This window comes from Oncorhynchus mykiss, chromosome 2 (genome assembly GCF_013265735.2).
Source record: "Oncorhynchus mykiss isolate Arlee chromosome 2, USDA_OmykA_1.1, whole genome shotgun sequence".
In the NCBI taxonomy this organism is placed as follows: domain Eukaryota; kingdom Metazoa; phylum Chordata; class Actinopteri; order Salmoniformes; family Salmonidae; genus Oncorhynchus; species Oncorhynchus mykiss.
In genome coordinates this window covers 49055847-49081711 of record NC_048566.1, presented here as the reverse complement: position 1 = coordinate 49081711, position 25865 = coordinate 49055847, and the positions used below count along the sequence as shown (strand labels likewise).

The 25865-nt window shown below is 41.2% G+C and overlaps 1 protein-coding gene across 2 annotated transcripts; it reads left to right on the top strand.

Annotated features, from left to right (window-relative positions):
* Window positions 1-2871: 2871 nt before the first annotated feature.
* ifitm5 (interferon induced transmembrane protein 5) lies at window positions 2872-5619 on the top strand. Of its 2 annotated transcripts, XM_021564287.2 has the most exons (3): window positions 2872-3197; window positions 4761-4978; window positions 5231-5619. In XM_021564287.2, exons 1-3 carry the CDS (start codon window positions 2991-2993, stop codon window positions 5238-5240), a joined length of 435 nt encoding a protein of 144 aa, XP_021419962.1. In that variant the 5' UTR covers window positions 2872-2990; the 3' UTR covers window positions 5241-5619. The 2 variants fall into 2 exon arrangements, with proteins under 2 accessions (XP_021419962.1, XP_021419965.1); XM_021564290.2 differs by having other exon boundaries at window positions 4761-5619.
* Window positions 5620-25865: the final 20246 nt, after the last annotated feature.

Genomic DNA, 25865 nt, shown 5'->3' with positions numbered 1-25865 from the left:
TTTCGAATTTGGGTCTTGGGAAATGGAAAGTTGCTCTCTCTGAAAATGGGAAGTTGTGACAGAAGCCACGGATAAAATAGGGAAATCCTATGTGGAAGAGCTCGCTCGTCGACGGTTCGCCATGATGGTCATCAGTCGCTCCAAGGACAAGCTGGATGATGTGGCCAGGCAGCTTGAGTGGCAATACAAGGTGGAGACCATGACCATCTGTTATGGAATAAGTTAGGTAGTCTAGACAGCTCACTACACTTCCACACTCCGTCACCCAGGGCTTACTTTTTTAAGATGACAAAATCTGTAGGTCAGGATATGCAGACTCATATTCATTTGATATTCATAGGGTAGAGTAGACAATAGGTCATAGTAGGGCTTCCGAGTGGCGCAGCAGTCCAGGACACTGCATCTCAGTGCAAGAGGCGTTGCTACAGTCCCTGGTTAAAATCCAGGCTTTATTACATCCAGCCGTTATTGGGAATCCCATAGGGCGGCGCACAATTGGCCCAGCGTCGTCCAGGTTTGGCCGGGGTAGGCTGTTATTGTAAATAAGAATTTGTTCTTAACTGACTTGCCTAGTTCAATAAAGGTTACATCTTGTCCCACAGTTCAGATGACTGATATTCAACCTCAGTTTGACACTAACATGGTTCACCACTAGAGAGCAGTAACATCCTTTATAAAAAAATGTACTTATACATTTCTGGTCTGTCTTGAATTACAAGTGCTAGTATAGAACCAACACAACCACATTTTAAAAGTGCAAAAATGATATATACTGTGCATTTGGAAAGTATTCAGACCCCTTGACCTTTTCCACATTTTGTTACGTTAGAGCCTTATTCTAAAATTAATTAAATAGATTTTTACCTCATCAATCTACACACAATACCCATAATGACAAAGCAAAAACAGCTTTTTAGAATTTTTAGCAAATAAAAAAATACGGAAATGTAACATTTACAAAGGTATTCAGACCCTTTACTAAGTACTTTGTGAAAGCACCTTTGACAGTGATTACAGCCTCGAGTTTTCTTGGGTATGATGGTACAAGCTTGGCACACCTGTATTTGGGGAGTTTCTCGCATTCTTCTCTGCAGATCCTCTCAAGCTATGATAGGTTGGATGGTGAGCGTTGCTGCACAGCTATTTTCTGGTCTTTCCAGAGATGTTTCGATTGGGTTCAAGTCCGCGTTCTGGCTGGTCCACACAAGGACATTCAGAAACTTGTCCCAAAGCCACTCCTGCGCTGTTTTGGCTGTGTGCTTAGGGTTGTTGTCCTTTTGATCCTTCGCCCAAGACTGAAGTCCTGAGCGCTCTGGAGAAGGTTTTCATCAAGGATCTCTCAGTGCTCCATTCATCTTTCCCTCGATCCTGACTAGTCCCCACAGCATGATGTTGCCACCACCATGCTTCCCCGTAGGGATGCTGCCAGGTTTCCTCCAGATGTTACCCTTTGGCATTCAGGCCAAAGAGTTCAATTTTGGTTTCATTAGACCAGAGAATCTTATTTGGCAAACTCCAATTGGGCTGTCATGTGCCTTTCACTGTCCGGCCACTCTACCATAAAGGCCTGATTCATTGAGTTGGCCAGAGATGGTTGTCCTTCTGGAAGGTTCACCCATCTCCACAGAGGAACTCTAGAGCTCTGTCAGAGTGACCATTGGGTTCATAGTCACCTCCCCGACCAAGGCCTTTCTGCCACTGTTTTTTGGGGGACCTTCAATGTTGCAGACATTTTTGGTACCCTTCCCCAGATCTGTGCCTCGACACAATCCTGTCTTGGAGTTCTAAGGACAATTCCTTCAACCTCATTGCTTGTTTTTTGCTCTGACATGCACTGCCAACTGTGGGACCTTATATAGACAGGTGTGTGCCATTCCAAATTATGTTCAACCAGTTGAATTTACCACAGGTGGACTCCAATCAAGTTGTAGAAACACCTGAAAGATGATCAATGGAAACAGGATGCACCTGAGCTGAATTTCGAGTCACATAGCAAAAGGTCTGAATACTTATGTAACAGGTATTTCTGTTTTTATTTTCAATGCATTTGCAAAAAAAAAAAAAAAAAAAACTTCACTTTTTATTATGGGGTATTGTTTTTTTTATTTAATCAATTTTAGAATAAGGCTGTAATGTAACAAAATGTGGTAAAAGTCAGGTAATCTGAATACTTTCCAAATGCACTGTATGTACATGTTTGGCTACAAATGCTTTACATAATCTAGCTCTAGTTGAAATTATCATTTAAGTGTACAAGTAGGGTTAAACAATGCTCACACTGAGGACAGCAGAACGTGTGTTTTAGTCACTGTAATGACTTCAGCTAGCTAGGGATCCAACTCTATTGTAACTGGGCTCGCTAAACACGGGATCGCCAACTCCATCCCAGGCAGCTCTTTGTGACAGTTTGAGCGAGCAAGCCCAGCCCTAGCAAACCTGTCAAATAATCAACTATTCACTGTCTTCAATCTGGACCACGATTACAGTAGTTGAATCAGGTGTGGTAGTACTGGGCTGGAACAAAAGCCTGCACACCTATCTATCCAATTAGAGACCCCTGATCTGAATTCAACAAACTGGTCTCTCTCTCTCTCTCCCTTTCTCTCTCTCTCTCGTTCTCTCTCGCTCTCTGTCTGTCTGTCTGTCTGTCTGTCTGTCTGTCTGTCTGTCTGTCTGTCTGTCTGTCTGTCTGTCTGTCTGTCTGTCTGTCTGTCTGTTTCAGTCTTTCCTTCTCTCTCTGTTCGCTCTCTCTTATCCCTTGGTCTGTCCCAGAGGCCCGACCACATAATGACAGGCCTACAGGTCCCTGCCCAACGCACCCTCTCTCTGTCACCACCCTCCACAGGGGCATAAAAGCCCCACATAGGAGCCATGACACACTAGGAGACGCCATCTAAGCAGAGCAAGGCAGGTCACAGAATTAGCCAGCTTCTTTTCAACAAATCAAGGACATTCAGGACCAGACAACAAGAATTGAAGAAGCCAAAAGAATGGACAACCACACGTACAACTACCCGTCCGACTGCACCCCTCTCACCAGCTGCAAGTCGGCCCGCAAGCCGGCGGGTTCCACCGTGGTGAATATGGGCACCGCAGGCAAGAAGCCACCCAGTGACTACCTAGTCTGGTCCCTGTGCAACACCCTGTATGTCAACTTCTGCTGTCTGGGATTCATGGCTCTTATCTACTCAATTAAGGTGAGTTCTTTACAAGCTCTATGTCTCTCACTCTTTCCCCAAGTCTCTATTTAAACCTGTCTCGCTAATGATTATGTTGTAGCTGTTATATTGTTAGCTAAAATAGAGGCAACACAGAGTAAAGTTGAACAGCCAGCATAAGTTGAACACAAATAGTGAGTGTTAAATTGCATCCATTTAAAGTCCATGTTTACAGCTGCCATACAGTACTATGTAACTGTAGTAATATCTAGACTCCTGTAAGATACATTTGCTGTCTAAGGCTTCTCCATAAGCCAAACTAGATGAGGGAGTCTGTGTGTCCTGCACCACAGGAATGGGGGATGTGGACTGGGAATGGCACAGTGGCCCAAAATCACTTCCCCTGTAATGAAACAGAGCCCAAATTAGAGATTGGCACCGCCACTGGCAGCCTGACTGAAGAGTTTAAAACTGGTGTAATTGGCATCTTACTAATAGGCAAGTGCTGATGGGAGATTAAAGACTAGCATGGGGGAAGCAGGGGTACCATACCAGAGAGAATGTGAATGTAGACACAGATCTAGGATCAGTTTGCCATCCAATTCCAATTCTAAACCTAACTATTTGGGGGAGAGAAACTGACCTAAAATCAGTGTCTAAAGCCAACCTAATTTTTCTCCAAATAAACCAGATATGTTATTAGTGGCCAGATATATGCAAGACATTATCTTAGACCAATGTTTTACCAGTACAATTACTAACTTAAGCAGGGTAGACTTCAACCAGTGTATTCGTCAAGAAATACAGGTGTATAAACCTGGTCATAAGACCTACATGGTGGGCCTGTGCAGGTTAAAAAGGAAGGGTATATTACTGGTAACTTTCAAAGTTTACCAGTAAACTACTGGAATTTTGGAAACTTTCAAGGATTTCACGAAATGTAATATGAAATAGGTTTATAAAAATAGAATGACAAAAAATAGAATGACATTATCCTAAATGTAACCCATAAACATAGTGAATATCGTTGGTGTTTAATATGAGGGTTTCAGTATTAAATATTATTTCTATTTTCACACACTTTTATTTTACTATGTCAATATGTCTTTGTTGTATATGCTTTGTCGGCAAACTGGTGGCAGTTGTGAAAAAAGTCAATAGCTGGAAGTGTTGCACAAAAACAGTTACATTGTTATTAATCAATGCTTTTTTTCATTCATTTACGCTATTTTCTCTTGAACATTATAGTCTATCCACTTTTTTAACCATATAGTCTATCCACTAGAAAGACATGGACAATATGGACACAGATCTGAATATTAAGAAAAAAATACATATTTTACATGAAAATATTACCTGTCATTATTACATACTTTTCATTTGAACCATATCCAGAGATTGAAAAAACATCCTGAGACCTTTCATGATGATAACATTAGAGAACCTACATCAGAGGCCTATCCTCATTTAAGCCCCATCAATAAATCGACTTTCTCGCTCTCTAGCTCACGCTCTCTCTCAATTCAATGAAATAAACTTAGGGTAGCACTCACATTAAAGCGCCGACATTGCTTTTAACATTTGCTTCTCTCTCCCTTCCAGGCCAGGGACCAGAAGACCCAGGGGAACTTGCAGCTGGCCCAGGAGTGCTCGGACAAGGCCAAGTGGTACAACATCCTGGCGGCGGGCTGGAACCTGCTGGTGCCCCTGTTGGTGGTGGTGCTGCTGGTGCTGTTGCTGGTTCACCTGGGCACCTCACAGGGCTCCTTCGACTTCTTCGGAGAGGACGGCTTCCAGAGCTTCATGAAACTCTTCAGCAGGTAGAGAGACAGACGTAGAGGGTTATATACTCTGCCTGTTAAAGAGTGTTGAAATACACAGAAAAGGCTGTATTACTCGTAGAACTCGGAGCAGGGTTTGAGGATTATTTATGCAGATTTAAACAACGCACTTTTAAAATGTGTTGCATGAAAGTCAATCGTGAGCTGTAGTAGGCTATTGTAAACTTTTTTGGGAACGGGGATTATGCGCCACCTGTCAATTAAATATTTTATGTTTTTGGGGCGATTTAGCGTACATTGAAGGCTGGTTAGTGGACAGAAGATATCGAAGAACAGAATGATAGATGTAGAAAATTAAAGGAGAAGATGGTGGATGGAGACTGGTGGATGCTTCCCTAAAAGCCACCCAACAACCACCTGACAACGGACTAATGACCTCTTTACATCATGGGTCACTTTTTTTCCTTTATAAATATTATCAAGACATTAACTAGTTGTTGTTCTAATGTACTATAATATTATTATTGCTGTAATTTTTATTGGTAGCTGTATTGTTAGCTTTAGGCTAGTATCATTGTCACTGCATTGGATCTTGACTATTTCTAGACCCCTTTGTGAAAAACAAATGTGAGAAAGTAAAATAAAAAATGTCACAACTACAGAAGGTTTGCACTACTGAATTGTTTCAGCATTATTTTTCTTTCCCATCAATGGGTATATTTGCAACAACAAAGGCAGAATTTTGAGGTCAGTACTAAAATAAAAACAGTGTCTAAATTCAATTGTTGCAAATTGTGCAACATGAAAAGGTTGAATTCCGGCCTCGAAGTAATGTTGAGAGTGTGGGTGGGACATATAAGTAATAATGCCCGAGAAGCCGGTGTTTGTTACAATGGGTTACCAAAATATTCAAATAATGATTGACATATTTTCATTAAAAACGTTATTTTGATAAATATGTTTATATTATTTCATCCTTTTAGTACATAAAAAAAATCTAGGGTTGCTACCAAAGCCGGCTACCAAAGTCGTTCCTTTTGTTGGTTTGGTTGCCAGAGATGCGACCCAGTTGTTCAGTCTTTTTGTTCTGTATCTATGGACGCGACCCAGTCGTTCAGTCTTTTTGTTCTGTATCTATGGACGCGACCCAGGCATTCGTTCTAAATGTTCCATAGCCATACTGGCTGGAAACATTATTAGCCCTTGCTTACTAGCTAACCAACTGTGGCTAACTTACGGTCACGTCAAACAGTGCAGACAGAATAACATTTGTTTAAGCTGTTTTCTAGTGACATTTATTTGGATACATCCATAACAATGAGCCAGGCGTGATTTCACCTGGCATAGAACATGTGCTCACTCGTCAGGACACTGTTGTTCAGAGGAGCTAGCAGACAACACAGCTAACACAATAACTTCAAACTGAAGCTGGAAAGACTGCAAACAACCTGCACTTCATTTCACCTTTTTTCAATTGACAGTTCTTCATATATAACAATAAAAATTATGCCAGCTGATTCATGATTTCGACTGGCTGAGAAACGCTGCCTGCCTGCCAGCCTGCCTCTCTCTCCTTCTCTTCCCGACTCCTGACCTCTACACATGAATTAACTTACTATGGGACAGCTTCGAATTTGAATATTGAAACAATGTTGCAAATGTCCAAGAGACAGACAGTAAGGTTTATACAAATCTCCGCTGTTGAAAACCAAATGTTGGTCTGAAAGAAATGTGAGATAATGTCTAGATGCTTTTTATAGTGGAGATCAAGTTTATAAATTGCCTGGCTGGGCTGATGAGACAGTAGATTGCGCAGTCAGATGGAACAGAGTAAAGAGGCATTTTAACGTCATAGATTTAGCCGGTGGTAACTTGTGGAATAGACACCAGCTGGAATGCTCTTTTAACCAATCAGCATTCAGGATTATACCCACCTGTTGTATAACGATTCTTATTTTCCTCTCTTGTCAAACTCTTCAGTCTTTCCACAGGTTTGACCCTCTATGGAAGACAACTCTCGACCAAGGATCATACTTGTTTTGGTGGATGAACATACAATGTCTTCGGAAAGTATTCAGACCCCTTGACTTTTCCCACATTTTGTTACTTTACAACCTTATTCTAAAATTGATTAAATTGTTTTTTTTTCTCCTCATCAATCTACACACCATATACCATAGTGACAAACCAAAAACAGGTTTTTAGAAATGTTTTAAATATCACATTCAAGTAAGTATTCAGACCTTTTTCTCAGTACTTTGTTGAAGCACCTTTGGCAGCGATTACAGCATCGAGTCTTCTTGGGTATGATGCTATAAGCTTGGCACACCTGTATTTGAGGAATTTATCCTATTCTTCTCTGCATATCTTCTCAAGCTCTGTCAGGTTGGATGGGGAGCGTTGCTGCAACAGCTATTGCGGGTGTAGTGATATGCTTGTGTTCCTGTTGGAGCTAAGAACACAAGCTATTCGCTACACCCACAATAACATCTGCTAAATATGTGTATTTAACCAATACAATTTTATTTTATTTGATTGCAGGTCTCTCCGGAGATGTTAGATTGAGTTTAAGTCCGGGCGCTAGCTGGCCCACTCAAGAACATTCAGAGACTTGTCCTGAAGCCAATCCTGCGTTGTCTTGGCTGTGTGCTTAGGGTCGTTGTCCTGATGGAAGATGAACCTTCGCCCCAGTCTGAGGTCCTGAGCACTCTGAAGCATGTTTTCATCAAGGATCTTGCTGTACTTTGCTCCGTTCATGTTTGCCTCGATCCTGACTAGCCTTTTGTCAAACTCCTGTCATGTGCCTTTTACTGAGGAGTGGCTTCCGTCTACCATAAATGCCTGATTGGTGGAGTGCTACAAAGATGGTTGTAGGTTCTCCCATCTCCACAAAGGAACTCTAGAGCTCTGTCAGAGTGACCATTGGGTTCTTGGTCACCTCCCTGACCAAGGCCCTACTCCCCCGATTGCTCAGTTTGGCTGGGCAGCCAGCGCTTAGAAGAGTCTTGGTGGTTCCAAACTTCTTCCATTTAAGAATGATGGAGGCCATTGTGTTCTTGGGGACCTTCAATGCTGCAGAAATGTTTTGTTACCCTTCCCCAGATCTGTGCCTCAACATAATCCCGTCTTGGAGCTCTACAGGATGCACCTGTTTCCATTTTGAGTCTCATAACAAAGGGTCTGAATACTCATGTAAATAAGGTATTTCTGATGTTTTTTTAAATTAGAAATTTGCAAACATGAAAAAAAAAAACAGTTTTAGCTTTGTTATTATGGGGTATTGTTTGTATATTGTTGAGGGGAAACAATATTTTATCCATTTTAAAATAAGGCTTAACTTGAAGTGGTCTGAATCATTTCCGAAGGCACTGTAAGCTCCTTTTTCAGAAGTTTTCCTGAAAAGAGCAGGGCCCGGTTTCCCAAAAGCATCTTAAGGCTAAGTTCATCGTTAGAACATTTGTAGGAGCATCGTTAAATCTCCGAGCTGTTTCCCAAAACCATCTTTGCTAAAGTTGCTCTTGAAAATGCCTGTATTTACCGGCTGCCTCAGACCACTTGTAAAACAGCTAAGTGCGTCATTAGATGCTATTTTGCCCTTCCGCGTCACTTTATACACGGAAGATCTCTGCTAAACACAGAATCAAGATGTTTATCTGTCTCTCTGTGACCTCCAAAATTCCAAAATTAAGTTGACTATAAATACAAAGTTGCCAATGTTTTTGAAATTGTTACAAACCGAGGATAAAAAATATTCTTCAAATGAAGACTGAGATGACTGCATTATAAGATAAATACAGTATTGGCTACATGCCTATATCTTTCAGTCATATTGAAATCAATTTCATGTTAACTCAATCGAGTTCAATTTTGCTAATTGTAGGCTACTGTCTGTAATTTTTGCCTCAATATATTTCATGATATGTAACAACGTGTGCGCAATGATGTGACAAATCTTAATTTAGTGCATTTTTAATAGGGTAATTATAGGGTAGGCCTAATGTATAAGCATTAGATTCAGATGATGTGACAAATCTTAATTTAGGGCATTTTATGGGGTAATTCTAAAAGCTGATCCGTCGTCAGTATTGCAGAATAATTATAACGTTAAGGAAAGATTTGAATGGCGTAGGTTGATTCGAGAGTAGGGTTGCTTTTCTGTCGATCCTATCAGTATCGACATGTTCCTCGACAACGCACATATGCCGTGTGGGTACACTAAACAACTTTCAAAATCATAACATCGCTGAGCCTCTCACCTTAAACGACCATCTTTCCTGTCGTTTTTTTCTGTTTATCCAATGTAGTGGTGCACACACTAAATTATGTTTCACAGACAGGGGTCACACACTACAAGATTCTTCAGCTGGTTGTGAGGTTCCTCTATACCACGCTGTCTCGTGAAAACAGTTACGTGATGATGTGATTAGATTGTTAACGTAGCTAGAACAAGCTGTGGCTCAAAGCAGCCTCATAAAAATGTTCAGTCAGACATTCACGCTTGCCATAGGCCTACAGAGTTGAAATATCTAGCCAATACATTTTGAATTGAATGATATTGCTTGTGAACTTCAGAGCTAAAATGCAAAAAGGCTCCTTAACAGCTTCTACCCCCAAGCCATGCTGAAGACTGTTGAACAGTTAATCAAATGGCTACTCAGACTATTTGCCTTAGCCCCCTTATTTTGTTCGTATTTATTATTATTTTTGGCACTGACTCTCTTGCTCAGGATCGATGTACACTCACTGGACTCTAACCACACATTCACACATTCTACACTGACATTTCAACACACACACACACACACACACACACACACACACACACACACACACACACACACACACACACACACACACACGGATGCCACACACACACATTCCTTCACTTCACACTCGTCACATACGCTCCTGCTACTCTCTGTTTATTATCTATGCATAGTCACTCTACCCCTACCTACATGTACATATTACCTCAATTACCTCAACTAATCCGTACCCCTGCACATTTACTCAGTACCTGTACCCCTTGTATATAGCCTCGTTATTGTTATTTAATTGTGTTACTATTTGTTCTTTAGTTTATTTAGCAAATTTTACTTACTTAAAAAAAAACTTGCTTTGTTGGTTAAGGGCTCAAAAGTACGCATTTCACAGTAAGGTCTACCTTTTGTATTCGGCGCATGTGACAAATATAATTTCATTTGATCCAATCTGAGAGCTTTAAAGATTTGTCGCTTTGGTTAAAGGCAAGTACAAATGCATATTAGTAGTAGTCATCGCTCCTCTCCTGCTAAAGAGTTTACACCAATGATTGTATCTACACATTCTGTGTGATGCTATACATCATAATCTTTGGCTTCTTCTCTGGCAAGCTCTCATTGGACATCGCTTTCAGCATTCTCAAAACGTGTCATTACACACCTCATAGTACAAGAGCATTTCAGATTTTGTGCTGTCCAAAACGGGATTAGTAGCCCTCAGATTGCTTCTTGGACCTGCTCACATTAAACGAGCATCGTGATGGCGGTGTGTCCCCCAAGTCGGCAACGACATGGGGATTTTGTCTCCGGTCACAAAAACTTGTATGGGACAGCTAAAGCAGGGCCAAAATCATGTAGTGTACACCGGCTTTAGCGAACATTCTCTCTGCATGGTGTTTTGGGAAACGCAAGCTACATTCGGCCGTTGTTGGAATGATGCATCGTTAAAATACTCTTAAGCCAAAATTCTATCGGTAAACTGGGCCAAGGCTGGTCCTTCTGGTCACCTACTGTAACCGAGAAGGCCAGGAACTGTATGTAATATGGACCCTCAAACCATTCCAGAGGGGATCAACTTCATTTGATTTAGGCTTAAAAGGCTAAGGATGATTTTGAGGCGGGTCATTGACGGTACAGCTAAAACAATAAACTGATGTATTTTATTTTACTTTTCCGAAGTTATCCCGCCTTTAATCCTCCTCCAGTGCTGCTGTCTATATGTGGATCATGTCATTTGGAACATGCTGGCTGTGTAAATACACCCTTGACTACAGAGAGCTGCCTAAGCAGACCACTACACAGGGAGGAGCAGTCTGCTATCAAGAGGCCTACAGTACCATTACATGGACCGAGCATGCCCCCTCAATGATCACTCTGCCTATTGAATTAATGATAGGAGCTTCTAAAGGAACCTTGAGTCCATGTCAAGAAGAACTTACTTTTTCCTTCAATTAAGTTATATTTTTAAACTTAACTCAAAACTCCACCTAATTTACACGATAGTTTGATCTATGGAACAAAGTCAAGTCCAGGGCAATGCTTTGAGTTCATGATGCAAAGTCCACACGCTGTCGCTGTTTCTGTTCCAAATGTAAGTTTAGTAGCCTTGTCGGTCATATTCATAGAATTCTAATTCTAATTATCTTTTTTTCCTGATTTTTTTTCTCCAAATCTCACTCTGTCGAAAGTCTGTAGACAAGTCTCTGTCCATCCAACATGTAACAGAGGTAAAACCGAAGTACAGTATACACTCGAGCCTAGCTCTTTCCTTTTAGATCCTCCATCCATCCCTCCAGCAGCCCCTCCCGACCTCCCACCCTTTAGCAGTTCTGTTATATTAGTGGCCTCTCCAGTACCGGCTTCGATATGTATATGCATCCAAATCACAGGCCACGCTGCCAACTTTCTATTTTCTCCCAGGGTCAAAGTAGTTGCAGATGTGAGTCTCCCAGAGAATTAAAGGCTAGGCCGGGCTCCACGATTTGAAAACAGTGAGGGAGTGGCCCTTCCCTTCTGGGATCTGTGTGCTGGTGTTCTGGTCAGAGGAGTAGGCTAGTAGTACTTTAGTTGGTGCCTGGAGACCAGAGGCAAAGAACGTACACACACACAGACCACAAGTCACATGAGTAGGGTGTATCCCACCGCTTGGGCAAGGCGCAAAGCAGCAAGATGTGTCTGAGGGCAACAACTGTAACATCTGTAGCAGTTCCTTTTACAGTGTCTGAAGTAGAAATTGGGCAAATAGTAAACACTTGGTAACTATTTGAATTTAAAAGGTAATTACTGTTTAAGATTTGAAACTTTGAAATGAACACAAACTGAAAATGAAGCTGAATTTCTGAGAGCGTCCCATTCATTTGAAAATACAGTATTACCAAAATTTCAAAGGAACAGTATCCCTTCCAAAAATGAATTTGAATGCTGCAAACTTCCTGAAAACTAAATAGTGTGCCACAAAATGTTGCCAAATGTTTGCAAACATTTGCCACAAGTGGTGAATCTGCGGCAAACCGTTGGCAACAATAATATTTATTGACACTAGAGGCAAACAGTTAGCAAGAGTTTTTTTTCTGGCAGACTATTCTCTCAGGATTCAACAAACCTGTGGCAACAAGTTCCAAGACCAGTAACTGTTGATGACCAATCAGGGGGTTTAGAAACATCTGTTGGAAAATGGAAACCAAGCTATCTAGCTAGCTAGCTACAGTGCCTTGCGAAAGTATTCGGCCCCCTTGAACTTTGCGACCTTTTGCCACATTTCAGGCTTCAAACATAAAGATATAAAACTGTAATTTTTGTGAAGAATCAACAACAAGTGGGACACAATCATGAAGTGGAACGACATTTATTGGATATTTCAAACTTTTTTAACAAATCAAAAACTGAAAAATTGGGTGTGCAAAATTATTCAGCCCCTTTACTTTCAGTGCAGCAAACTCTCTCCAGAAGTTCAGTGAGGATCTCTGAATGATCCATGTTGACCTAAATGACTAATGATGATAAATACAATCCACCTGTGTGTAATCAAGTCTCCGTATAAATGCACCTGCACTGTGATAGTCTCAGAGGTCCGTTAAAAGCGCAGAGAGCATCATGAAGAACAAGGAACACACCAGGCAGGTCCGAGATACTGTTGTGAAGAAGTTCAAAGCTGGATTTGGATACAAAAATATTTCCCAAGCTTTAAACATCCCAATGAGCACTGTGCAAGCGATAATATTGAAATGGAAGGAGTATCAGACCACTGCAAATCTACCAAGACCTGGCCGTCCCTCTAAACTTTCAGCTCATACAAGGAGAAGACTGATCAGAGATGCAGCCAAGAGGCCCATGATCACTCTGGATGAACTGCAGAGATCTACAGCTGAGGTGGGAGACTCTGTCCATAGGACAACAATCAGTCGTATATTGCACAAATCTGGCCTTTATGGAAGAGTGGCAAGAAGAAAGCCATTTCTTAAAGATATCCATAAAAAGTGTAGTTTAAAGTTTGCCACAAGCCACCTGGGAGACACACCAAACATGTGGAAGAAGGTGCTCTGGTCAGATGAAACCAAGATGGAACTTTTTGGCAACAATGCAAAACGTTATGTTTGGCGTAAAAGCAACACAGCTGAACACACCATCCCCACTGTCAAACATGGTGGTGGCAGCATCATGGTTTGGGCTTGCTTTTCTTCAGCAGGGACAGGGAAGATGGTTAAAATTGATGGGAAGATGGATGGAGCCAAATACAGGACCATTCTGGAAGAAAACCTGATGGAGTCTGCAAAAGACCTGAGACTGGGACGGCGATTTGTCTTCCAACAAGACAATGATCCAAAACATAAAGCAACATCTACAATGGAATGGTTCAAAAATAAACATATCCAGGTGTTAGAATGGCCAAGTCAAAGTCCAGACCTGAATCCAATCGAGAATCTGTGGAAAGAACTGAAAACTGCTGTTCACAAATGCTCTCCATCCAACCTCACTGAGCTCGAGCTGTTTTGCAAGGAGGAATGGGAAAAAATTTCAATCTCTCGATGTGCAAAACTGATAGAGACATACCCCAAGCGACTTACAGCTGTAATCGCAGCAAAAGGTGGCGCTACAAAGTATTAACTTAAGGGGGCTGAATAATTTTGCACGCCCAATTTTTCAGTTTTTGATTTGTTAAAAAAGTTTGAAATAGACAATAAATGTCGTTCCAATTCATGATTGTGTCCCACTTGTTGTTGATTCTTCACAAATTACCATAACGCAACGTTAACTATTCATGAAAATCACAAATGAAATGAAAGAAATATATTAGCTCACAAGCTTAGCCTTTTGTTAACAACACAGTCATCTCAGATTTTCAAAAAATGCATTTCAACCATAGCTACACAAGCATTTGTGCAAGAGTATTGATAGCTAGCATAGCATTAAGCCTAGCATTCAGCAGGGAACATTTTCACAAAAACAAGAAAAGCATTCAAATAAAATCATTTACCTTTGAAGAACTTCGGGTGTTTTCAATGAGGAGACTCTCAGTTAGATAGCAAATGTTCAGTTTTTCCAAAAAGATTATTTGTGTAGGAGAAATCGCTCCGTTTTGTTCATCACGTTTGGCTGAGAAAAAACCCAGAAAATTCAGTCATTACAACGCAAACTTTTTTCCAAATTAACTCCATAATATCGACAGAAACATGGCAAATGTTGTTTAGAATCATTCCTCAAGGTGTTTTTCACATATCTATTCGATGATAAGTCACTCGTGGCAGTTTGGTTTCTCCTCTGTTCAAAATGGAAAAATGCGCGCACCTGGAGATTACGCAATAGTTTTGACGGAGATCACCCAGCGGACACCTGGTAAATGGTCAATTTTCCAATAATATGCCTACAAATACGTCACAATGCTGCAAACACCTTGGGGAAACAACAGAAAGTGTAGGCTCTCTCCTTGCGCATTCACAGCCATATAAGGAGACATTGGAACACAGCGCCTCAAAAATCTGGCTCACATCCTGTATGAAATTTCATCTTGGTTTCGCCTGTAGCATTTGTTCTGTGGCACTCACAGACAATATCTTCTATATCTGTTTTCTTTCCAAAGCTGTCAATTATATGCATAGTCGAGCATCTTTTCGTGACAAAATATCTTGTTTAAAATGGGAACGTGTTTCATCCAAAAATGAAATACTGCCCCCAGAGTTTCAAGCGGTTAACAACTTCTTTGGGACTGGGGGGCAGTATTGAGTAGCTTAGATAATAAGGTGCACAGAGTAAACTGCCTGCTACTCAGGCCCAAAAGCTAGAATATGCATATAATTAGTAGATTTTGATAGAAAACACTCTGAAGTTTCTAAAACTTTTTGGATGATGTCTGTGAGTATAACCAAACTCATATGGCAGGCAAAAATCTGAGAAAAAAATCCACCAGAAAGTGGGAAATCTGAGGTTTGTAGTATTTCAAGTCATTGCCTATTGAATATACAGTGTCTATGGGGTCATATTCCACTAGATGTCAACAGTCTTTAGAACCTTGTTTCAGGCTTCTACTGTGAAGGGGGAGAGAATGAGAGCTGTTTGAGTCAGGTGTCTGGCAGAATGCCGTGAGCTAAATCATGAGGTAGCTGAGTTCCTTTTCATTTCTAAAGTCAAAGGAATTGTATGGTTGAAACATTATTGAACATTTATGATAAAAACACCCTAAAGATGGATTCTATACATCATTTGACATGTTTCTACGAACTGTAAAATAACTTTTTGGACTTTTCGTCTGAACTTTCGCCTGGACTTGCCCGTGCCTCGTGAGTTTGGATTTGTGAACTAAACGCGCAAACAAAAAATAGGTATTTGGACATAAATTATGGACTTTATCGAACAAAACAAACATTTGTTGAACTGGGATTCCTGGGAGTGCATTCCGATGAAGATCATCAAATGTAAGTTAATATTTATGACGCTATTTCTGAGTTTTCCTTGGTTGGAAAATGGCTGTATGTTTTTCTTTGGCTAGGTGTTGACCTAACATAATCGCAAGGTGTGCTTTCACCGTAAAGCCTTCTTGAAATCTGACACAGCGGTTGCATTAACTTCTTGACGCTACCAATCTCTGTAGCGGGATAATTTTCGTCTGCAACCACTGAATAGCAACAGTCAAATAATATTACTAGAAAATATTAATATTCATGAAATCACAAGTTCAATATTTTGAAACACAGCTTAGCCTTTTGTTAATCATTATGTACACTTAGCATCAGGAAGATTGGTCACGAAAATCAGAAAAGCAATCAAATTAACCGTTTACCTTTGATGATCTTCGGATGTTTTCACTCATGAGACTCCCAGTTACACAGCAAATGTTCCTTTTGTTCCATAAATATTATTTTTATACCCAAAATACCGACGTTTGTTTGTCGCGTTATGTTCAGAAATCCACAGGAAAGAGGTCAAGACAACGCAGACGGAAATTCCAAATAGTCTTCATAATGTCCACAGAAACATGTCAAACGTTTTTTATAATCATTCCTCAGGTAGTTTTTAAAATATATATTCGATAATATATCAACCGAGTGTGTAGATTTTTTCATAACAGCGGGAGGAACAATGGCCGCTTCACTCAATTGCGCACCATCTGACTCTGAGAGCCCCCACCTCTCCACTTACGCAATGTGATCCTTCACGCTCATTTTTCAAAATAAAAGTCTGACATGTCTAATGACTGTTGACACCTTAGGGAAGCCACAGAAAAAGGAATCTGGTTGATATCCCTTTAAATGGAGGACAGGCACGCATAGGAACACAGAGGTTTCAAAATAAGAGTCACTTCCTGATTGGATTTTTCTCAGGCTTTTGCCTGCAATATCAGTTCTGTTATACTCACAGACAATATTGTTACAGTTTTGGAAACTTTAGAGTGTTTTCTATCCTAATCTGTCAATTATATGCATATTCTAGCATCTGGTCATGAGAAATAGGCCGTTTACTTTGGGAACGTTATTTTTCCAAACATTAAAATAGTGCCCCCTAGCTTCAAGATGTTAAGGATAAGTTTATTTATAATTCCATGCATAACACTTGTATCTTTTATCAATGTTTATTATGAGTATTTCTGTAATTTGATGTGGCTCTCTGCACTTCCACCGGATGTTGTCACGGCTGTTCAAAGGAGAGGACCAAGCTGCAGCGTGGTGATAGTACATTTTCTTTATTATAATCAAAATGACACCAAACAAAACACTAAACACTACAAAAACAAACCGTGAAGCTCAAAAGCAAAGTGCTCTAAACAGAGTCAACCTCCCACAAACACAGGTGGGAAAAAGGGGACCTAAGTATGGTTCCCAATCAGAGACAACGATAGACAGCTGTCCCTGATTGAGAACCATACCCGGACAACCACAAAGAAATAGAAAACATAGAACACAAAACATAGAATGCCCGCTCCAACTCACGCCCTGAACAAACCAAAATAGAGACATAAAAAGGATCTCTAAGGTCAGGGCTTGACAGATGTTTGTTTGAGACAATGCAATTCTGAACATAACACACCAATTTAAAATTAGGTTTTTGGACATAAAGATTAACTTTATCATACAAAACACACATTTATTGTGTGACATGAAGTCCTGTGAGTGCCATCTGATGAAGATCATCAAAGGTTAGTGATTAATTTAATCGGTATTTCTGTATTTCTGTCTTTTGTGAGCCCTCCCCGGCTGGAAAATGGCTGTATGGTTTTCTGTGACTAGGTGCTGACCTAACATAATCGTTTGGTGTGCTTTCGCCGTATCGGCTATTTAAAATCGGCCACTGTGGCTAGATTTACAAGATACATAAAGAAACAAGATACATAAAATACTTGTATGTTTGAGGAATTTTAATTATGGGATTTCTGTTGTTTTGAATTTGCCGCCTTGCAATTTCACTGGCTGTTGGCGACGCTAGTGTCCCACAAATCCCAGAGAAGTTAATTGGCTCTTTCCCCATCTCTAAGATTCTTAGCCCCTCTGCTGTTCGTCTGCTGATCCCTCTCACCTTCCGTATGCATCCCACTTTCCATGTATCTATAATTAATCCTCTGTCTCACAGCCCTTTGTCTCCTGTTTCCAGGCCCACCCCTCTCCCCTGATTTGCCCCAAACATAACGCTTTGTATTCAGGACATAAAGTAAATTTATTTGCCACATTTTTTGCATGTTTTAGAATATTTGTATTCTGTACAGGCATTCTTCTTTTCACTGTCATTTAGGTTAGTATTGTGGAGTAACTAAAATGTTGTTGATCCATCCTCTGTTTTTTCCTATCACATCCATTAAACTCTGTAACTGTTTTAAAGTCACTATTGATGGTGAAATCCCTGAGTGGTTTCCTTCCTCTCTAGCAACTGAGTTAGGAAGGACACCTGTATCTTTGTAGTGACTGATTGTATTGATACACCATCCAAAGTGTAATGAATAATTTCACCATGCTCAAAGGGATATTCATTGTCTGCATTTAAATACTTTTTACCCATCTCTCAGTAGGTGCCCTTCTTTGCGAAGCATTGGAAAACCTCCCTGGTCTTTGTGGTTGATTCTGTGTTTGAAGTTCACTGCTTGACTGTGGGACCTAACAAGATAATTGTATGTTTGAGAGGAGGTAGGGATTCAAAAATGACTTGTTAAGCACATTTTTAATCTTGAACTTATTTAGGCTTGCCATAACAAAGGAGTTGAATACGTATTGACTTGCTTATTCAGTTTTTTATTAATTACACAAAATCTAAATGGTATACATTTTAAATTCAGTAACACCACAAAATGTGGAAAAAGACAAGGAGTGTGAATACTTTCTGAAGGCACTGTATATGTGTGTGGATGTGTGCATAATAATGTGTGTGTATATGGGTGTGTATGTGTGTGTGAGGGGGGGGGTGATGGGTGAATCTTTAAAAATACTAATTACTCACAGTAGCAGATGTAAGTATGCATTTGGGAGGATATTTCTTTGAAGAGTCGTACATGGAGACATACAGCCATGCCTTCTCATACAACCTAAATTACTGGGGACTCTACAACCTACAGTAGTCTAACCCTCCCTCTTCGTAATTTGCGTTAGTGCTGGGCTAGTGAGAAGATTTGCACTCCCAGAGTTACGCCTGCCAGAAATGGATTGAAAAACACTTAAAACACCTAGTAATAGCCGTATCCCTTTCCTCCAGTAGCCTCATGGGTGGAACCTTATTCATATTTTTTAAAATAATTTCATAATTCATATACCCTTTATTAACTGTGTGTGTGTGGTTTATGCTTTTGTTTCAAAGTAGATTTGTTTAAGACCCCATTTACATGTTGGTCATTGAGTGCATACATTTTCATACTTTCTTCCCCCATACTGGTCCCCCATGGGAATACAAACACACAACCCTGGCGTTGCAAGTGTCATTCTTTTCCAGCTGAGCCACAAGGGACTACCAAGAAACACTCTGTGTATCCCTTATTTAGCCCACTGCAATAAAATATTTTAAGGCCCTATACGTCTCTGCACTACCTTGCAAAACCTGCACACGCAAGCATCCATTTCTCACCTGCTACAGGTGTGCACTAATCACATGTCAGTATAGTTTTTGTGTTCAGGCTCCAACCAACTGCTGGAGGCGCTGGAAGCCAACATGATTGTCAGTCCCCTTGTTTCTTGCTTGAGCTTTATTTTGTCTCCCCCGAGTGGTGGCTGTATGTATTGCATTAGTATTATTATTCATATTTTTGTGGCAATGTTTTTTATTGTACAAATGATGGCACAAATCAGACACAGTCACAAAATATCACCTCCACATCTCTCTCCGTCCAACCCATGACAACCCTTCCCATGAAATAATTGGGGGAAAGAGAACAGGCTAGACATACATCATACACATTCAATTAACAGTGAATTATGTAATTATTTGATTAAATTATACAAACTAGTCCAATAATAATCTTCTTCCTTGTAGGGCATGTCATACACCAACACCTCTCCACTGGTTTTTCCCCACACTTGCTAAAGAGGTGAGGCATTGCAAACATGTTTCAGGGTTGAATGCTGTACCACGTACAGAGTGTACCAGTGTTCAGGTCATTTGCATGCCCGTGCCTAACATCCACTGTTGTGTTTTCAGTGTATGCTGGATACCAATCCCATCCGTGTGGTAGCGCCAGCCAACAACGGGGACAGTTATGTGTTGGACATGACCATGTCTGCAGTGGCACTGGGCAAGGTAAACTGGACTAGACTGACTGACTGTTCACATTCATCATGTGTCACTGTTAATCTGTTTAGCCCGAACGGAAGTCAGAGATAGCCATTGATATAATGGCAAAGATTGTCTATTATATTGACAAGATTGCTCTAACAATGGAAATACATATCCTCAAAGATGGAAGGCAGGTGGAAGGAGGCGAGATCAGGTGGGACCATTCTAGCCAATGAGAGGGCAGATACGTGATTGAACATCAGGCCATAAAGATAGATAGAGGGCACATCTTTGTATCTGTACCATTATAGAGTCTTTGATAGCCAACACATCTCCATTTTAAAGTAGTCAATTTTCTTCTTCTTCATTGGTTGATTGCTTCCAACTCAAAGCAATCCCCATCCAGTTGACTACTTTAAAATGCACAACTCCGATATTTGTTTGTATTCTTTTTGTTGTTGTATTGTTTCTATATCATTGTATTTAACATTTGTGTGACTGTCCTTATGTATCAGTGTTTGTTACTTGTCATGTTTTGTGAATGGGTTCACATACTTTTTCTTGCCACTGTACACTCTCTGTGTGTGTACCTTACAGTTGGTGATTAGCAGTGATTAGCAGTCCTGGATCGTCGCACATGACGATCTATACCCGCTGGGGGGTACGCTCGTTAGTGCATCTGGTTGGTTGGAGTCAAAAAGGACGCAGAGTGCCAGGATCAGCCAGTGGTATCCCATCCCATGGATTGAACTCCAGGGATAAAATTCACTCTTGCGTTGTTAAGGTGCTCTGTGAAGTGGTTTGGAAGGTTGGAGTTGGTTATAGGTTAAGCATCTCCTTATGTACTGTGTCACATCCTGCTCCATGTGTGGCCAGAGGGCCACTTGTCGTGAGGCTTCACACGTAGCTCATCGTGGGCATGGGTTATCATCCAGTGAAGGCTCCTCAGAGGAGGAAGGGGAGGACAATCCTCCTCAGTGAATTTCCATACAAATTAAAAAGTTATAATTTTTAGTTAAAACTATACTAAATATAATCACCAAATATCACGTCACCAAATAATTCATTAAAACACCCTATTTTGTAAAGAAGGTCTACAGAAGCCTCAACAGCATTCTGTAGGGTAGCACCATGGTGTAGCTGGAGGATTCTGTCATCCTCTGAGTACATTGACTTCAAGACAAAAGCTAGGAGGCTTTTGGTCCTCACCCCCTTCCATAGACCTACACAGTAATTATGTCAACTTCCGGAGGATGTCCTCCAACCTATCAGAGCTCTTGCAGCATGAACTGACATGTTGTCCACCCAATCAAAGGATCAGATAATGAATACAGTACTGAAAGCATAAGCTACAGCTAACTAACACTACAGTACATAAAATGTGGTGAGTAGTTGACTCAGAGAGAGAAAGAAAAAAGCTGTACAGTTTTGAACAAATTAATTTCTTCCTAAATGAAGGAGAAGCAAGAGAGAAATGGAGAGAGATTATCAGTTTTTTTCACCTTCAGTTTAATTATATAGCTAGCAAATTCAGCTAGCTAGTTTAGCCTACTGAAACACCCTGCTCAAACAGAGAGATGCCAAGTTAGCTAGCTGGCTATGAGTATCCAACACTGCAACTCTTCCAAATCAAGATAAGCTTTTGGTTTTACTAATTTAATGCCACGGGGCCCGCCGCTGTAACTGCTTGCTGACTGTACATTAACGTTACTGCCGTGATTGTAGAAGGTTTACTAACGCGTTAGTTCTATTAGCTATGCTGACTATGACGTTACTTTAGCTAATATGGTGACAACGATGTAGGATGTGTGTAGCGGAACAAAACGGGGATAAGCATACCTGAATTTGTCCAATAGAAACTCTCCTTTGCAACTGTTGGACTAATGATAACACTCTATATCAGCTAGATGCAGACAAGAGTGTCAAGAGACAGCGATGTAGTGGTTTGGCTTGGAAAGGTTTTTTTGCCTGGTCACATACATGTTGTGCATTGAAGGCCACAAGCGAAGAGAAGAGGTGAAAGGAGCAGAGTGCATAACGTAGATCCGAGAAAGAACACAACGTGGCTGCTATGAAACTGTGTTTAAGCGTGATCAGGGGTGTATTCATTCCGCCGATTTTGTTCCGCAAATGGAACTCTAGTTTGCAACTGTTGGACTAATGATTACACCCAATATTACCTAGATGCAGGCAAGAATGTGCAAGGCGGTATTGAATGTCACTGTCTTTCCATGTCTCACATCAAATTTGTCTCTAGACCTGTGTGTACCTACGCTGTAAACTTATATTCATAGGCTAGGTTGTAGCAACCTCATGATGGGTATAGGGAACATTTGAGTATCATGTAGTAGCCTAAACCTATTGCTGTTACATTTAACTGGGTGAATGAATTATTAATGACAGTCATCCAATATGCTGTAATAGGGATAAGGCCATGCTTATGAAAAAAATGTGTCCTCCCTCATCTGAAATGGCACTGACTGCCACTGCTATCATCATCCCCCGTTGTGTCTTGAGGATCACACACCTGTGAGTGGTGTCCGTGTTCGGGACATAAACCAATAGGTCATGCACAAGTTTGAGGTTTTGTTTGCTGTCGTACGGCGAGCATAGATTGTGTCAGCTTGCCAAGGCCTGTTCTGTCACTGGACATTTGACTGGGTCGGACAAGAACTGAATCCGGGCAGCAAGAGAAGGAACCTAGTGTTGTGTGGCGACTAAGTCAATATTTTGGAACGAGTGTGTGAGCAGGGCACCGTGGCCACGGGAAGAACCAGCCAGTGGTATTGCGCAGCTACGAGTAACCACATAGGTATTGAAGACCCATACAGGGCACCTGCTTTGGCCATGCTGTCAGCATGGTCATTGGCAATTTTGTATGGACATGGTGTGTCCTTTGACCTTCTTTCAATACACCTACAGGCCGTGTGTGATGACAAGGTCATCACATGCCAGAATAAGTTCCTTATTTTTCACTTATTTACCATTGGAAGTTGTCATGTGATTTGTTTCCAAAGTGGAAAGTGGCATGGAAAGGGTAGTCTTTCATAGCAAGGTCAGACAGGCCATGCTGCATGGCTGTTTGCCATGGTATGTGAATCAGGCCTTCATGGTCGAATTGCTGCAAAGAAACAACTACTGAAACAACTACTAAAAGACATCAATAAGAAGGAGACTTGCTTGGGCCAAGAAACACGAGCAATTGACATTAGACTGGTGGAAATCTGTCCTTTGGTCTGAAGAGTCCAAATTTGAGATTTTTGGTTCTAACCGCCTTGTCTTTGTGAGACACAGAGTAGGTGAACGGATTATCTCTGCATGTGTGGTTCCCTCCGTGAAGCATGGAAGAGGATGTGTGATGATGTGGGGGTGCTTTGCTGGTGGCACAGTGATTTATTTAGAATTCAAGGCACACTTAACCAGCATGGCTACCACAGCATTCTGCAGAAATACACCATCCCATCTGGTTTGCTCTTAGTGGGTCTATCATTTGTGTAAGGGCTATTTGACCAAGAAGAAGAGTGATGGAGTGCTGCATCAGATGACCTGGCCTCCACAATCAACCGACCTCAACCTAATTGAGATGGTTTGTGATAAGTTGGATCGCAGAGTGAAGGAAAAGCAGCCAACAAGTGCTCAGAATATGTGGGAACTCCTTCAAGACTGTTGGAAAAGCAGTCCAGCTGAAGCTGGTTGAGACAATGCCTAGAGTGTGCAAAGCTGTCATCAAGGTAAAGGGTGGCTACTTTGAAGAATCTAAAATCTAAAATATATTTCGATTTGTTAAACACCTTTTTGGTTACTACATGATTCCAGATGTGTTTTTTCATACTTTTCTACATGGTAGAAAATAGTAAAAATAAAGAAGAAACCCTGAATGAGTAGGTGTGTCCAAACTTTTGACTTGTACTGTGTATAAAACAATTATTTGATGAAAACATTTATTTGGCTTTACTGCTTTTAGCCCCTACAAACACATTGAATTCACTACATGGAACAATAAATAGTCCTCCCCCCCAAAAAATCTAAAGAAAGTCCCAGACGTGCTCAAAGGGATTAAAATCCGGGCTCTTCGCTGTCCATAGCAGAACACTGACATTCCTGTCTAGCAGGAAATCACACACAGAACGAGCAGTGTGGCTGGTGGCATTGTCATGCTGGAGGGTCATGTCAGGATGAGCAGGAAGGGTACCACATGAGGGAGGAGGATGTCTTCCCTGTAAAGCACAGTGTCGAGATTGCCGGCAATGACAACAAGCTCAGTCTGATGACGCTGTGACACACCACCCCCAGACCATGACAAAAATCCCGACCTCCAAATCGATCCACCTCCAGAGTACAGGCCTCGGTGTAACGCTCATTCCTTCGACGATAAACGGGAATCCGACTATCACCCCTGGTGAGACAAAACTGTGACTCCTCAGAGAAGAGCACTTTTTGCCAGTCCTGTCTGGTCCAGTGACGGTGGATTTGTGCCCATAGGCGACGTTGTTGCCAGTGATGTCTGGTGAGGATCTACCCTACAACAGGTCTAGAAGACCACAGTCCAGCCTCTCTCAGCCTATTGCGGACAATCTGAGCACTGATGGAGGGATTGTGCGTTCCTGGTGTAAGTCGGGCAGTTGTTGTTGCCATCCTGTACTTGTCCCGCAGGTGTGATGTTCAGATGTACTGATCCTGTGCAGGTGTTGTTACACGTAGTCTTCCACCGTGAGGACAATCAGCTGTCCACCCTGTCTCCCTGTAGCGCTGTCTTAGGTGTCTCACAGTACGGACATTTCAATTTATTGCCCTGGACACATCTGCAGTCCTCATGCCTCCTTGCAGCATGCCTAAGGCATGTTCACGCAGATGAGCAGGGACCCTGGGCATCTTTCCTTTGGTGTTTTTCAGAGTCAGTAGAAAGGCCTCTTTAGTGTCCTAAGTTTTCATAACTGTGACCGTAATTGCCTACCGTCTGTAAGCTGTTAGTGTCTTAACAACCGTTCCACAGGTGCATGTTCATTAATTGTTTATGGTTCATTGAACAAGCATTGGAAACAGTGTTTAAACCCTTTACAATGAAGATCTGTGAAGTTTTTTGGATTTTTACGAATTATCTTTAAAAGGCAGTTTTCTTTTTTTGCTGAGTCTACATGTTCGTGAGAGTCTCACCTTTCCACAGAGGGAAAGTGTGTAGCCCAAACAATTCAGACACTACAGACTGTTTTGTGAGAAGTCCGATTTTTCGGGAAATCTCAGGGTCTGAAACACCACTCCAGCTCTGTCACCGCAGCGGCAGAAGTGCGACATCATCGGATGTGGTGGATTGAGATGCATCCAATGCAAAAGCACATATCTCTAAGCTTAAACTGATATTTTTTTATGATATTTATAAATATTTTGCTGATTAGATTTCCGCGGGTGTGTGGACATCGACTCGTTATTGATGCAATTCGTTAGAGACACGGTCAATCCAACTATTCAGATTCCAGAGCCATGCACTCCCTATTGGACACTACGCTATTAACAAATCAATAGGGAAATGCATTCCTGGTCTCCACCCTAGAGGGAAATGAAGGTTTCCATCCCCCTCTGGAGAATGTGACAGGATAGTTTTTTTTTATACTGATGACGACTACCGGTCAAAACTTTTGGTAAAAAACTTTGTTTTAAAACTGGAACACGCAGTTCAAAACATTTAATTCGTCATGTCCACTCTGTTTTTCCCAGATCATGCGTTAATTCACCGAAACACTCATTTCGAAAGTGGAATAGGAAAAGTCAGCCGGGAAACGGGTCCAGGTCGCTGGCGAGGGACAGACAGTGATCGTTACAAACAATCTGTCCTTACTACTTTTTTTTTTTTTTAACCAGGTAGGCTAGTTGAGAACAAGTTCTCATTTGCAACTGCGACCTGGCCAAGATAAAGCATAGCAGTGTGAACAGACAACACAGAGTTACACATGGAGTAAACAATTAACAAGTCAATAACACAGTAGGAAAAA